At 29.2% G+C, this 15,687-nt stretch overlaps 1 protein-coding gene across 1 annotated transcript; it reads right to left on the minus strand.

The window, feature by feature from the left end:
- Positions 1-7,554: 7,554 nt before the first annotated feature.
- On the minus strand, positions 7,555-15,362 carry LOC123299975 (ATP-dependent RNA helicase DHX33-like). Its single transcript, XM_044882418.1, has 6 exons — positions 14,987-15,362; positions 14,488-14,920; positions 13,771-13,955; positions 11,098-11,367; positions 8,556-9,345; positions 7,555-7,779 (listed from the first exon to the last, which is right to left on the minus strand). The coding sequence occupies exons 1-6, from the start codon at positions 15,262-15,264 to the stop codon at positions 7,570-7,572; spliced, it is 2,166 nt and encodes a 721-aa protein (XP_044738353.1). The 5' UTR covers positions 15,265-15,362; the 3' UTR covers positions 7,555-7,569.
- Positions 15,363-15,687: the final 325 nt, after the last annotated feature.

A 15,687-nucleotide genomic window follows, 5' to 3' on the forward strand; every position in this document is an offset into this window, starting at 1 on the left:
TATTCTTTTTCACATTTACAACAATAATCAATAGATTTCCGGAAATAATTCTGTCATCTGAATAGTTTGGCAATAAAATATCATCTTTTGTAATTTTCCAACCCCAGTCTGTAGGATTCATTTCATTTCCAAGCCACGCTTGAAGTTGATGGTATGTTCGAAATGCGTGTTGCGTAGCAGCTCCTTCAGTCGGGGATACATTTTCTAGTTGAAATGAAGATTTTTCAGAAACTTTTTGATTATTATTTTAACATTTTTTTTAGTTTAAAAGAAGAAGAAAATTCGATAACATTTTGTTAATTAACAATTGTCTAACTTGTTGAAAAATTAATTTAAATATAAATTTCTAACGGTAATAATTTCTTTAAAATGTTCAGAAAGACAACATAAATTTTTCAAATTTTTCATTTAATAATAAATACGGTACGGAACCCTAAAATCCCACTTGAAACTTAGCTGAGAACACTCCTCGTTAAATTAAATTTCTAACGAAAATGCCACAGGCAGCCACACTGACAGACAGACATAGCGGTCAAACTTATAACATCCCTCTTTATGGTTCGGGGGTTAAAAATAATAAGAATCATCTAATAAAGTTGAAATATGAGTATCAATCTAAACCAGAAATAGCTATTCTACTTAAATTTTCAACTCATCGTTTTTTTAAATTTTAGACCAGAAATTGTTGCCAATTATTAGCATTGCATAAAAGTGAACCAATATCTATATTTGTATCAGAACGGGAAGAAAATTATAAAATAATTATTCCTCATTATAGTTATTTGCGTCAAAATCCAACATCACATTATTAATTATTTTCTGTATTTTTCGCTTTAAAAATAAAAAGTAGTATTAAAAACATTAGTTTTTATTTCAAACTAACCTTCAAAAACAAATACTTTCACACAATATTCTCCTTTGCCTTCAAATTATTTATTTCCCAAGATTTTTGAAGATTGCTAAAACTAAATAAAGTAAATCGGTGGCAATAAACCATTAGAGTGTGTGTACGTATATGAGTTATACAATCAATAAATTTTCAATTCAAGGCAAAGGTTGTTAATTAACCAATTTTTTTCAATTGTCCTGGAGCTAAACGTAATTTCCAGTAAATGTAAAAGAAACTCCAACACTTTAAAACAATAAGACCATTCAAAAGCAGTACGGTCACGGAAGCTTAGCGCAATTGACTGAGTTAGTTGTTGAAATACCCTTTATAGAAAGTGTTGAATAAAGTGTTGATGTCAGTGCTTGCATTATTTTTTCATAAATTGGAATAATTTAAAAAATCAACACAATTATGCGGCCCTTCGGCCGCCATTTATTCGGTTTTCGAAAGAATTTTCTACAATTTTATTTTCGTTTTTTGATAATGTTTCACAAGAACACTAGTTGAAGCTATCTGCAAATTTTCAACTTCCTACTTTTTATAGTTATGGAGAAAACGGACACCAAAGTTTTGTCCTAACTTTGTCCTAATTAACGGGTAAGCAGAGATGCTTACATGTCTACGAAAAAATGTTTCAAACAAAAGTTGTTTATTTTTTCATAAGGAACATTTTCTACTTTTAAATATTTGTTCTATCTCGGCTTACAAGATGGGTCCCCAAGACCCAATTGACCTATGTCGGTCACTTACGAAATCAAATTTACTTTTTTTTGTCCTGAACACGCTATTTTTTACTACCTGAACACCAAATTTCAACTTGATATATTTTTTCGCATTTGAGTTATCGTGCCGAGAGACGGGCGGACGGACAACCGGAAATGGACTAATTAGATGATTTTATAAACACGTATACCAAAATTTTGTTCGTATAATCAATATTAAAGTGTTACGAATTTGGGACTAAAATTAGTATAACAAGTGAGGATTAAACTGAGTTAACCGTTTACCTTTGCATATGCTTGAATGCCATTTTAAAAAACGGCTTTTACCTAGTTTTCAAAATTTTAGTATTTTTGTAAAACGAATTATCCTAAACTCTTGCCACGACCCCCCTCTCCTCCACCCCATAATATTGACGGGAGGATTTTGTATGAAATTAGAATCAACAGATTTCAAACTACATATTCGAATCCATATCTTTCTGCCTACTTTCTTTTATAGTTTTGGAGAAAAACTAAAGTTTTGCCTCTAAGCGCTCTTACCAGAAAACAATGATATTTACAAAAAAAATGTTTCAAACAAAAGTTCTTTATTTTTTAATAATATCCGTTTATTTCTTGAAGGAACGTGATGACGTACAACCGGAAATAAACAATATATTGAGTGGTACGTGAATATTCAAATATTATATTGAGTGACTAAATAAAAACTTTATCTTTTAATATTGACCGTAATTCCGTGATTATCCGCCCTTAATAAATGTAATATTATTGGTAGATTTAATTAGTTTAGAATAATGAATTGAATTAATTATTATCATATTTTGATGATTCCATCAATGCTTAAAATAATTATACAGGTATAGCAATATTATGATAAACATTCCTATAATAACGCATTTTAACTACCTGTTTGATAATTTTTGTCACTGAAGGGTAGTAGGGGGGTAATAAATAGAGGGTTTTAACTTTCACTTAAAAATTTGTTAAATACCTAAAAATAATCATTTTGTAAAAATTAGTCATTAAATATCATTCAAAATGTCAGGTAAATAAATTGTTAAACGGTAAATTTTTTCTGGAATCATTACACTATTTCTTTTTTCAGATATTAATCGTTTATTACTGCTATTAATAATTTTAACAAGTTGTTTATATACGCTAAGAGGATCTCCATTGGGGTAAGACAATAATTTTTTATAATAAAGGTAGTCGGATCCAAAACCCAATTGACCTATGTTGCTCATTTACGAACTCAAATTTATTTTTTACGTCCTTAGCACGCAATAAACATTTTAGCTCGATATCTCTTTTCGTTTTTAAGCGATTGTGCTTACAGACAAACTGACGAACGGGCAAACGAAAATGGACTAATTAGGTGGTCTTATATGAACACCTATACCAAAATTTTGTGCGTATCATCAATATCAAGATGATTGCACAGCACTTAAAATAATTCCTAATTGGCCATGCCACTATTGATAAAACTGAGCGCACTTTCTCTAAATTAAAGTTGATTAAAAACTTTTTGTGTATAGCTCAATGAGACAAAATAGACTCAATTATTTATCGATAGGGCCCATCGAAAATCAAAGAGCGCGCTAAATTAACTTCAATAAAATAATAAATAAATATGCTACCGTAAAATTTAGGAAAAAGCGGTTTTGGTTACAAATTCTTGGGTTTTTATGTAAATGTTTTGAAAACGCATGTAGAATAGTGCGGGTATACCATGAGTATCATGACTATGTTCCTACAACTCTACAAGTTACTATAAGATGTGAATAATAATTTTTTGATCGGCAAAATACTGTTATAGCCTAAGAGACGGTATAAAGTCGAGATTCACACATCTGATAACCAGATGAGACATATTTTTTATGAAATTTTATTGATTTATAAACACGCCTATCATAAAATATCCTAGTGACAGCCTTATTACAACATGCTTGAACTCTGAATGATCCTAAGGGCTACCGGTTAGAAAAATAAGTAGCCTTTTCATATACCGTAGATATAAGATAGTAATTGAAGAGATTAAAGTGTTCATTAAAATACCCGCTTGAATAAAAAGACATCAAAAAATGTTGCTACATAGAGTTGTTCGTTAAAATAACCTGTAAAAACGTCTACGTGAAAAATTGATTGACCTTTATTTGCACTTTGGCACGGATGTTTTAAAAATTCCCGATTAAAAATTAGGTGTCGGTTCGCTTCCTCTTTCAATTTTTATATATTTTTGTGAGAATATAATTTTAAATGGATTGTTGTATAAAAGTTTTTTTATATTTAAAACTTTTTATTTACAGTAATTCCACATCTCTAGATCAATTTGACGATGAAGAAAATTTAAATCAACCTGACAATGATACGAATTTGGAGATACCTCATAATATAATCGAAAATGTCCTTGGACTAATAGCTAGCAGTAGCAATACTTTTGAGAACATAATAGTTTTAATTCAACGATTATCAAATCTATTTTTAAGGATATTTGATGGTTTACGATTTAAATATACATGGGTGAAACCCGAAATTGATTACGTTCAATGTGGAGCAAATTCATTGTTACAAGCCAATTTTACAAGTCGTCATTTAACAGTGCTGATAAAAATATTCTATGAGTTTTTAGGTTTTATAAAAAATGTGTTTGGTGATGGCAACATAAATGAAATTTCAAATAATATACTATCGAATTTTGATGACACACCACGATCGTCGGAACCAAGTCATCAATTAAAAATGGCAGCATTATATGAAGCTAGTGAATTAATGAGTAATAGTGGATTTATTGATTGTAGTAAAACATATTTGGTATCATTTTTTGTTCGATTTTTGGAACTTTTATATGGTGATGCAACACCATTTTATTCAGAAGCCATTAATACAAGATAAAGCTAATGAATTACAAAGAAATATGCAAGAATCATTTCAAAACTATTTTTATAATTCTATATATTTTCTACTTACATTCAAGAAACATTCATTGATCATTCTAATTTATCCGCGAAAATCGGCCCCGAAATACAATAAATGTTCCAAATTACCAAAATTTTGGTAATTATATCTCGTTCAAGTTTCACCTTTTTGGATACACATAATCAATCTCTAAAATATATCTCGAAAGTTGAAAAAAATTTTATTATCAAATTTTTTCATGAAAGCTTCGCTGATAACATTTTTTTTACTAAAAGATAGTTGAAAATTATCTAAAATAATATTGTTGACTTCAATAATTCATAAAATTTGAATATTGATAAAATGAAACAGACATAGCGTATATGCCGCAGCCAATTGGTTAATTATCCGTTCAGTTACTAAATACTATTCGTAAATACTTTACGAATTATTAACGATTGAAATTCGAAGTATTTAACGTTAAATAACTGAACAATTGGACGTTTTTTGAAAAAAGTATACCATACACTTTTTAAAGTACTTTGAAAAACCTCGAAAATGAAAAAAATTCAAATCATTTGCACGAAAATTAACGGAGTTATAATGAAAAGAAAGTTTTTCGTACCTTTTTTATGTTATAATGAGAACAAAAACTGACAAATTTACCACGGGAACTAAAATTATTGCTTGACACTTTCCAATTTACTTTATTTAGATACCGACAACATGCTAAAAAAGTTCTAGCAGTTTCGAATTTATAGTCTTCAAAATATTGCAATTTAAGTAAAAAAAATTTTTTGGAAAAAAACAAAAAAAAAGTGTCTTTATCGTTAAATAACACGAAGAATAATAAAGATACATAAAAAAAAGTTTGCAAGATCAAATATTCTGCGGAAAAAAGCTAAATTTTGTCCCTCTAAACTTTCTTTTGTAACTTTATTCTTTTTCGAGTTATTTAACAATAGACAAATTTATTTTTTTTTTTGTATTTCAATTGCAATATTTCGAAAACTATATATCCTGTTAGAACTTTTTGAAAGGTACAATAAACATTCTTTTTATTATAACTCCCTTAATATGATCCTAATTTTTTATACCATGCATATATGTAATATGCAAGGTATACTAAGTTTAGTCCTAAGTTTGTAACGCTTAAAAATATTGATGCGTTTAACAAAATTTTGGTATAGGTGTTCATAAAATCACCTAATTAGTCCATTACCGGATGTCCGTCCGTCCGTCCGTCCATCCGCCCGCCCGTCCGTCTGTGGACACGATAACTCAAAAACGAAAAGAGATATCAAGCTGAAATTTTCACAGCGTACTCAGCGTAAAAAGAGAGGTCGAGTTCGAGCAACATAGGTCAATTGGGTCTTGACTTATGGGTCCGTAATAAACAACTTTTGTTTGAAACATTTTTTCGTAAACATCACTGTTTACCCGTGAGGGCGCAAATATGCGTAAATTGTATAGTATGTATTATATAAATTGTATATGTATGTGCAATGTGATGGAGAAATAAAATTAAAATTACTATTTATGCATGGTATTTCAACAATTAACTCAGTTAATTGTTTGTTTTCACTTGTTTTATAGTACTTTAAAAAGTGTATGATATACTTTTTTCAAAAAACGTCCAATTGTTCAGTTATTTAACGTTAAATACTCCGAATTTCAATCGCCAAAAACTCGCTTTAGTATTAACTTTTCGAAATACACTTAAATGACATTTTTTGCTTAGTATTCATCGTTTTATTGATTCCTTTTGCCATTTTTACATATACTTTTCTATCCATTAGAAGGGGTGGTTACCACATCCTGGGCACTATCAGACCAGCACCAATGGGCACCACCAAAAGGTGAACAATATAACTTTTTATCCAGAGGGTGAACAAAACTTAATGGCAAATTTTCAGATCAATCGGAGCTATATGAAAGAATTTGAAGGTTTAAGCCTCGTTTACTAGAGTATTAGTTTGAATAGGAAGAAAATTTTAAACAAATTATTTACGGCACTTATATTCATATGTACCGTTTTAATAATTATTATTTTGCATGTGAGGCATCTGAATTCACAACAGTATTGCCACCATGTAGCATAATTTGGAAATTAGGAACCTTATTCATTTCCTTCAAAAGATGGAGGAATTGTAGTAATTTAATTTTTTTGTTGTATGTATCTGTGTAAAAATATTTTATTATATTAGATAGTTAACTAAAATAATTAATAATTACAATAAAATTTAATTACAAAAATAAAAGTATATTTACATATATTCATAGTGTTTTCATTTACAAACCGTAACATATCTAAATTATTTAAATGTAATGGCAACGATAAAAATTCGATTTACATTTTATTTTATAGAAAACTCTTTGTTTATGGTCCATGTCAAAAAATATCTTAAATGCTTAAGTAAAAGTTGTCCAGTGAAGACAATAGAATCAAATATTCACCTTGAACTCAAAAACTACGTGAAGAAGATACCTCGGAAACTGATTTTTAAAGAATCGAAAATCACTCGAATCTCTGTGTTAATTTATTATCTTTATCGTGATATAACACTTTTTCGATTAAATGAACGGTGTTCAAGTTATCCGTAAAAAACTTATAAAATCATAACTCATAAAAAAAATACTCGTCGTAAAATCTGGCCTATGTCAACCAATTTTGATGTTAGAACGCCGAATAAGAAACCAAGTTAAAGCATACTTTTTAATTTATTTAAAAAAAACTTATTTATCGAAGTTAATGTTCCATTTTCACAATTTTTTTGACGCTCTATGATACAGTGTCATTTGAATTATTATTTAACATCCTATCAACTTAAATTTCTTTTTTGCCTCAATTTCCTAGACCGTTTCTTTAATTAGAATTGATCTAGGAAATTGGAGCAAATTAGAAATTTAATTCAAAATATCTTAAAGTTCTCATTTATTATCTTTGATTAGATTTTCATTTAATTTTTGAGCTCAAAATCTCTCCATGCTATTCATATAAATAATAAAATAATAACAAAATTAATTAGTAATTAATTAAAAACTTGCATAATTCAAATACGATTAATGTCCATTTTGTGTCCATTGTGTTGTTAATCTATGTGATTTTGCGTACGATGGAGCAATTTCTTGTAGCCATTCAGGATTTATTGTTGTTATTGTTCTTAAATAACACTTTGTAGTCATAACTACTTCTGAAAAAACTACACAATGTGGATAAGTGCCATGCAATACCGAACTTGGATGTATATGTACTGGAGTTTTAGTGTCAACCTGTTAGAAAAAAAAATCAATTATTTATTGCGATAACAAAAAAAAAAAAGAAAAATGAAAATAAAAAAATAAAACCTAAACATCTAAAACTCGTCTATACAAAAGATGAGATTAGAAGTTACATTCGACAAAACAGATGAAAATAAACGTAAAATATAGAAGAATATCAAAATCTTGATTGATTTGGATTAAAAATAGGTGTATTCGGAGGCCTATTTCCTTCATTGTAGTTGGGCCTCCGACTACAGGTAATCTTAATTCAAAACCTTTCAATTGGAATCATAATTTAGAAATTCCTCTTTATTTTAAAAACATAATGGTATATATCATTGGAAACCCGATATATTTTGCTCTTTTTTTGAGTTCGCAGTTTATCGTTTAGCAACTTCATATAAAAAAAAACAAGCTTTTTATTTAAAATTTCCTCCGTGCTCGTACATTCTTAATAACTATATAAAAAAATTTAGCATTTTAGGATTTTAGGACACTAAGCCTTTAGCGAGACAACATCCTCAAATAAAATTTAAGATTTAAATTGAAGTCGAAATACGTATTTATAATACAAAAAATTGATCTAGGCATTGTTGCAAGTTTGAAAATAACTAGGGTTCTCATGCGCAATATAAACTAACAAATGATGGATTAGCCCAACATTAGAACAAGGAAAACCTATTGTAAAATAAAGTTTTGATAATGTCAGCAATGAAATGATCCACCTTCACGAATTTGACCCTTATATACTAATTTCGATGATAAATGTGTAATTATTTACTTACCGTTACGTATTGTTTGGGACCATGCAATTCAGCAATATTCATAAACAAACCAGTTAATAAACATTTTCGTACTTGATCAAAGTTTTTACCACACGATGATTTTTCAAAATTACACTTTGTACAAATATCCATTAATTGTGTTCGAACTTCTTTAGCATAATTTAAATTTTTGGCATTGAGGAAATTTTCTTTACACCATTTTCTTTTCTCATTAGCATTATTATATGCTCGAAATATTGTTAATAAACTTAAATGATCACCTAATGTTGACATATACTTATGTCTCGTCAGATTAGCTTGTTCCCTTTTAGCAACTGGTGTATAGAATACCGATTCACAAGATAACAAAGCAACAATCGACACAATTTCTTCTAAGCATCCATAATTTTTTGCTGATATAATCATTTTACTGTAACGAGGGTCTAATGGAAATAAGGACATTTGCTTTCCAAGATCCGTCAGTTCAGGTGATTGAATACTAGTTATTGCGTTTAATTGATACAATTGTTCTAATGCGGATGTTAATGATTCATTGGACGGTTTATCCAGAAAATCGAATTTAACAACATTAATACCCAATGATAATAGTTGTAAACAAACATTAGATAGATTGCATCGTTGAATTTCAGGTACTGAAGATTTTAAAAACAATTCAAATTCTGATTTCGTATATAAACGATAACAAAAACCATCAAATTCTCGTCCAGCACGACCAGCTCTTTGCCATGCCTGCTCTTGAGATATTCGTTGTACACGTAAAACTTCAAATCCGGTGCCGGAATGGAATGTTCTGAAAAAAAGTATTTTTATTAAATTCCAGTTATTTGCCTTAAAAAATTTATGACGCGATTTTGAAAAATTATTTATGACGTCACGCAGTCATCAGGCATAATTCGGTTCTTAAAAAAGCTATTAATGCAGACTGTCCCAAAACTATTGCATTAAAAGAGCAGAGTGTTACAAAGGATATTCCAAGGAGAAACTTCCTTTACAGAGAAAAATATCCTTATGCTCACATTGTAACTTGTGTTCTTTTCAAAAATTTTCACCCTTAATAATTCTTGATCTGATGTCATTATTTGAGTGAAAAAACGTCAATTTACATATCGAAGAGGAAGTTCAAAAATGGTGCCTAGAGAATTTTAAGTTTCATCCCTTAACTCCTAGCTATTAGAAATTTCAAATGGCAACCCCTACCTTGTGATACATAATTTGAGAGGGGATAAAATTCTCTATTCAACCATGATAAAAAAGAAATCGATCGATTGGTTCTTAAGATAGACTACACAGAAGATGGAAGGTATGAAATCCATTATTATAAGCAAGACAGGCTAAATACATTCGGTTTTCGAAAGCAGAATGTATTTTTGTTTAACAAAATAATGGTCTCTATTTCGAACATGCCATAAAATAGAACAGCATTATTAACGTACGCCTTGTACGCGTACAAGGATAGAACTAAAATTTTCACATTCATTTTCAGGAAACCCCAACGTCAGAAAATCTTTTCCTTTGAGCTATGTGTTCATTAAATAAAAATCTATTATTCTTTAAAACATGGTGAAAATCTGATAAAATTTATTTCTAAGGCAATTATACCTCAATGGTCTAAGAGAGTAAAAGACGGTATAAGGTCGATTTTCGCTCATTTGATAATCAGATGAGGCATATTTTTTATGAAATTTTATTGATTTATAAACACGCCTATTATAGTTTTTCTACCGAAAAGTGTTCATGGCTATTTTTAATTAAATTAATTTTAATCAAAATTTTCCATGAACAGTTTTTTTCAGGCAAACCTATACCATTATTTTCGTAATTAAATTATTTTTCTTCGGATACCAATTTCGATTGGTTTACAGGTCGGTGTAGTTACCTAAATTGATTTACCTGATAAACAGATTTACATCGAACTGTTAATCTCGAAATTGGTATCAGAAGAAAGATAATTTAATTATGAAAATAATGGTAATAATAGACTTGTCTGCAAAAAAACGTTCATGGAAAAGATTGACTAAAATTTATTTAATTAAAAATAGCCATGAACATTTTTCCATTGAAAAATTATGATAGGTGTGTCAATAAAATCAATAAAATTTCATAAACAATATGTCTTATCCGGCTAGTAGATGGGTGAAGTTCGACTTTATACCGTCTTTTGTACTAGGGATTTATTTTTCAAGGCATAGAAAAATGTGTATAATTATATTAGCCCTTCGCCAATGTCTAAAAACAATGGAGATTCAAGGTCAAAATAGGATATTTTCCTAACAACTTAGTGTGGTTGACTTGAATTTTCTAAACAATATCCTTTCTGAATGGGATAGATCAGATAAATTGTTTTTTTTTGTTTATTATTGTCTACCTGATACCAGCTTAAAAATAAGATTTCGAAAAAAATCTTTACAGCTATCCTAAAGTTTACAATTTTTAAAGAGATTTTACTTTAAAGCTATAAAGGGACATTCTTAAAGTGTGCCTATAAATAAATTCATTGCACCGCGGTCTTATGTTAAATACATTTATATTTGATAATACTAACCTCGATTTCACCATTCCAGTGTCAATTACGTGCTTGATACCACTGATTGTTAATGAAGTTTCAGCAACATTGGTACTAAGTATAATTTTCCTCATGCCTGGTGCCAAAGGTCGAAATGCATCCAATTGTTGTTGGGAAGGTAATCCAGCATATAAGGGATATACTTTGATAGGAATTTTACTAGCAGGATGTTCATTTGCTATTAGTCTTACGCTATGTGCTACGCTTTCGATTTCTTCTTGTCCAGTTAAAAAGACTAAAATGTCTTCACTGTAAATAAAGCATATTTATTTAAAATAACTAATTTTTTGTTTGATAAATTAAACGGACATTTACATTTTATACGACAAAAAATCGATTTTTTAGTTCGCAAATTAAAAAAAAAATATATAAGGTTTAAATTTAACCACGCAAAAGAAGAATTATATAATTCGTATTGGATTCAAAATCGTATATCTCCAGTTGTGGGAGAAACTCTAAAAGGCCGCTTTCAAGAAAATAAATCTTAAAAAAATTAAAATGAGTTCAACAAAATTTTAAAATAATCTTTGGGCTATGCCTTTAAAACCTAAGAAATAATCTTAATAGTCTACCTACAGTACAGAGGTTATGGTTTCGTGAATAACACTCTTACGAAACTTCGTGAGTGTCTTCATTTCAGTGGAACCTACAACGTTTCCATTTACGAAAATTTTGGAATTTGGGGCGTTTTCAATGCGGAAAACGGAAAACATGTCAATTAAACGACCTATTAAATAAATATGAACAATAATTTGCTTCTTTCTTAAATGCAAGATAAATGAATACAATAAGAGAGAAGTGCCCTACAACAATATTTAGCCGTTTGGCGTGAACTCCACCCCAACACATGTCGGAAAAACGAGGGTATGAAAATTTATCAACAACCGGCTAATTTTTACAGAAATTTTTTATAAATTTTAGTAAAATTGAATGTTCATACTGGTCATCAAATTTCATGAGCTGTTTTTTTAGACCACTACATTTTTTTATCATAAAATTGCTCAAATTTAATGTGTTTTTCGCGGCCTACAAGTGTTTATAATAAAACATATAGTCGTTAAATTGACATGTTTAAGACATAGGCTTGAGAAAACGGCTCATTAACTTTGTAGACCAGCATGCGGATTTAATTTTACTAAAATTTAATTTACATTTGTGCAGAAATTGGCCGGTATTCTCTCTTATTACATTCATTTATCATGCATTCAAAAAAAAGAAAATTGTTGTTCATATTTTTTTTTAAATCGGTCGTATAATTGACAAGTTTTCCGTTTTCCACATTGAAAACGCCACAATTTCCAATGTTTTCGTAAATTTAAACATTGTAGGTTACACTGAAATGAAGCCACTCACGAAGTTTCATAACAGTGTCATTCACGAAACCACATCCTCTCTGTACTTTAGACTATAAATTTTATCATTCATACATAGGTTTCAATTGGGAAAGACTGCGCGGAAAAATAGATCAGTTTTCTTTGAATTTTGTATTTTCTTCTATTTTTATTTGGAATAGTAAAACAATTGCTATGTATTAATCTAACAATTCCTATTATGACATTAGAAAAAATTTAGTGAATCTAAGAAAATCTTGTGGGATAGAAAATATTTAGTCAATCTTTAGCAAAAAATTTTTCTTTTTCCATTCTCCAAAATGTAATCGCAAGTGGAAATTGTTCGTAATCAGAAAATCAAGAATAAATATAGCTGAAAAGTCATGCCAAGTAATAAGTAATAATACATTCCTTTACCATTTCCAAGGTGAACCCAATTCTAAAAACTGTCATATACTCTAATTTTAACAAAACTGTAAATTATAAATTTTAACATGGTTTTTGTCGGCATTCTACTATAGCAAAAGAACCAATCTATCGAAAAAATTACTTGCACTTCCGGTAATCATCTTGATGGTCGAAGTGTATTGGAATCAGCATACATTATAAAATGGTAAAATAGTGCAGCCAATCCTTAAAAGAGCCAAAAGAACACGAATAATTTTTTGAACTTTTAAATAAACTAATATAAATAAAATTATTAGTTTTGCCTGCTTGATAAAATGCTATGTTAAGCCTTTAAATTCGATTTTAAGAATATAATCAATTATATAATAGATTTTTTTTTAACGCAAAAAAGGTTGATAACGAAAAAACAAAGATAGCATAACTGCTGACAGTTGACAGCATAGGGCTATTAAACATGTAGCGTTACACGAAAGAAAGTCTTTTTATTTTTGAGCAACATTTTAAAAATAATTATGGCTTCGGAACTACAGCTCGCAATTTTAGGACGACCGTGATCTTAGTAGTGATTTAAGTTCATCAATTGCAGGAAAATACTGCTCTAGTATTGGCTCTTCAAAGGGCGTGAATTATTTTTCTTTCCCGTAATAGAAAACGAATGCTGATAAAATACATTTCGACTCAAAATGTCTGCGGGTTGAAATTCGAGTAATTATTGATGACGACTTGTTTCTATTTATTTTTAAAAAAAATCTAAATGGTTTCGAAAAACTGATAAAATGAAATAAAAGAGTATTACTTAATCAATATTTTCATATTAGTAAAAACCCAGAATGCCATGAGATGATGAAACCATTAATATCGATTTTTTTCTTAAGTAAATGTAAATAATCCTTTCATATAATATAATATATACTTTGCAGGTCGTTGTTTATGAATTTGAAATATTGTAACTAAACATGAATGTACATAATCTTCCTGAGCTTTTACTGTATAATTGATATTTACAGAGTAAGTTCGACCTTCCAAATAAATTGCAACAGCATTGTTAAAATATTTTGAAAAATGATCCACGTTCATTGTAGCTGACATTATAATTATCTAAAACAGTAAAGATTTTTGAATTATGCCAAAGAAATAATATACAAGATGGACCATTTTAATATATTATGGTTAAGAGCTCGTTTTGTAGTTAATCAATCAAAAATTAACTTAAACAAAAGTTGCAGATTTTGATAGGGGACATCATGTTCTGACATTAGATTGGATCTAATTCTCCGGATTGATTTAGTAGTCAATTTAGATCTTAAAAGGTAAGAGATAGAATGACACTTTAAATTCTCATAAGTTGATTCACATAAAAAAACTAATATTTTTTCGAAAATCGTTATCTTTCGGAAAAATATGTCATTATTGCATTTAATCGAAAGACTCTAGCTACTCTACTCTAGCTACAGAAAAATGCTTTAACCAAAATTTGTTGAGGGTAGTAAAAGGCATTCGCCTGTGTCCATGATTTTGACCTGAAATTCTAGTTTCAAGGTCATTTGATCTTGATCTAACTACAATAATTCATTGTCCAATTTTGACGTCATACCAATCGTAGGAACCATACATAAATAAATAATAATACCTTAAGAGCAGGGAAATTTTTAGCTTTTCTAATTTTTTGTGCTTGTTTAACAATACCAAATAATACATCGGTATGAACGGTACGTTCATGTGCTTCATCCAATACAATTATACTATATGCCAATAATAATTTATCAACCATCGCTTCTCGAAGTAGCATACCATCAGTCATGAATTTAAGTTTTGTACTTTTCGTTGTACAATCTTCAAAACGTACTGTGTACCCAACAATTTGTCCAACTTCTGACTGACATTCTAGTGCAACACGTTGTGCAAGTGATATTGCAGCCACACGACGTGGTTGTGTTATTCCTATCTTTTTATTACCCTCAAATCGAGCTGAGTGTATATACTGAGGTATTTGAGTGGTTTTACCACTACCCGTTTCTCCTAATATTATAACTGTTTCTCGTTTGTTGATTTCTTCCAATAATCTGCAACATTCATAAGGTCAATACAACAGAAACTTGAGCAGATTAGTCACTACTAAATTATCTAACCTATTTCGTATAGCAAAAACAGGCAAATTTCGTCTTTGTTGTTGAATATTTTTGTTTGCAATTGCCTTTTTGTTTTGTTGATCATTTCCAGCTTGATTTCCATTTACTTCTTTTTTCTTATTATTAACGCCGTTAGAATTAGATTTTAAATGATCGTCAATTTTAATTTTTTTTGGGCTATTACCCGAAGGGAGCACTGGTGTTGGTTTTATTCGTTTAATTGCAGCTTTGGTAATTTGTAACCAATTTTTTGATGAAATATTATATTTTGAATCCATTTTTTTACACAAATTAACCTAAACGCACATGCTACACATGTTTTTGAAATTTTGTAAACGCAGTCAAACGTACAAAAACACATGCAGATACAAATATGTATATGGCATATAATTTATTGAATACTCAAACCATATAGATTCCTACAATATGATCAACATAATATTGAATTTGAAATATAGGGTGCGACCCTGCGACCGATACATAATAATAGTGGACAAGAGCTTTATATATGTGAGTAAGAGTGTTCGCCATTTTTGTACTAATATCAAGTGTACAAAATGTTCTCGAACACTATTTTTTAGTAACGAAAAATTTTTTAATTTATACTTTATTAATTATATCATGACTATACGAAAAATTATATATTTTTATGGAATATAATTTCTATTTTTTTTACTAATAAAGAAAATTTAAGTTATGAT

This window comes from Chrysoperla carnea, chromosome 1, assembly GCF_905475395.1.
Source record: "Chrysoperla carnea chromosome 1, inChrCarn1.1, whole genome shotgun sequence".
Lineage (NCBI taxonomy): Eukaryota > Metazoa > Arthropoda > Insecta > Neuroptera > Chrysopidae > Chrysoperla > Chrysoperla carnea.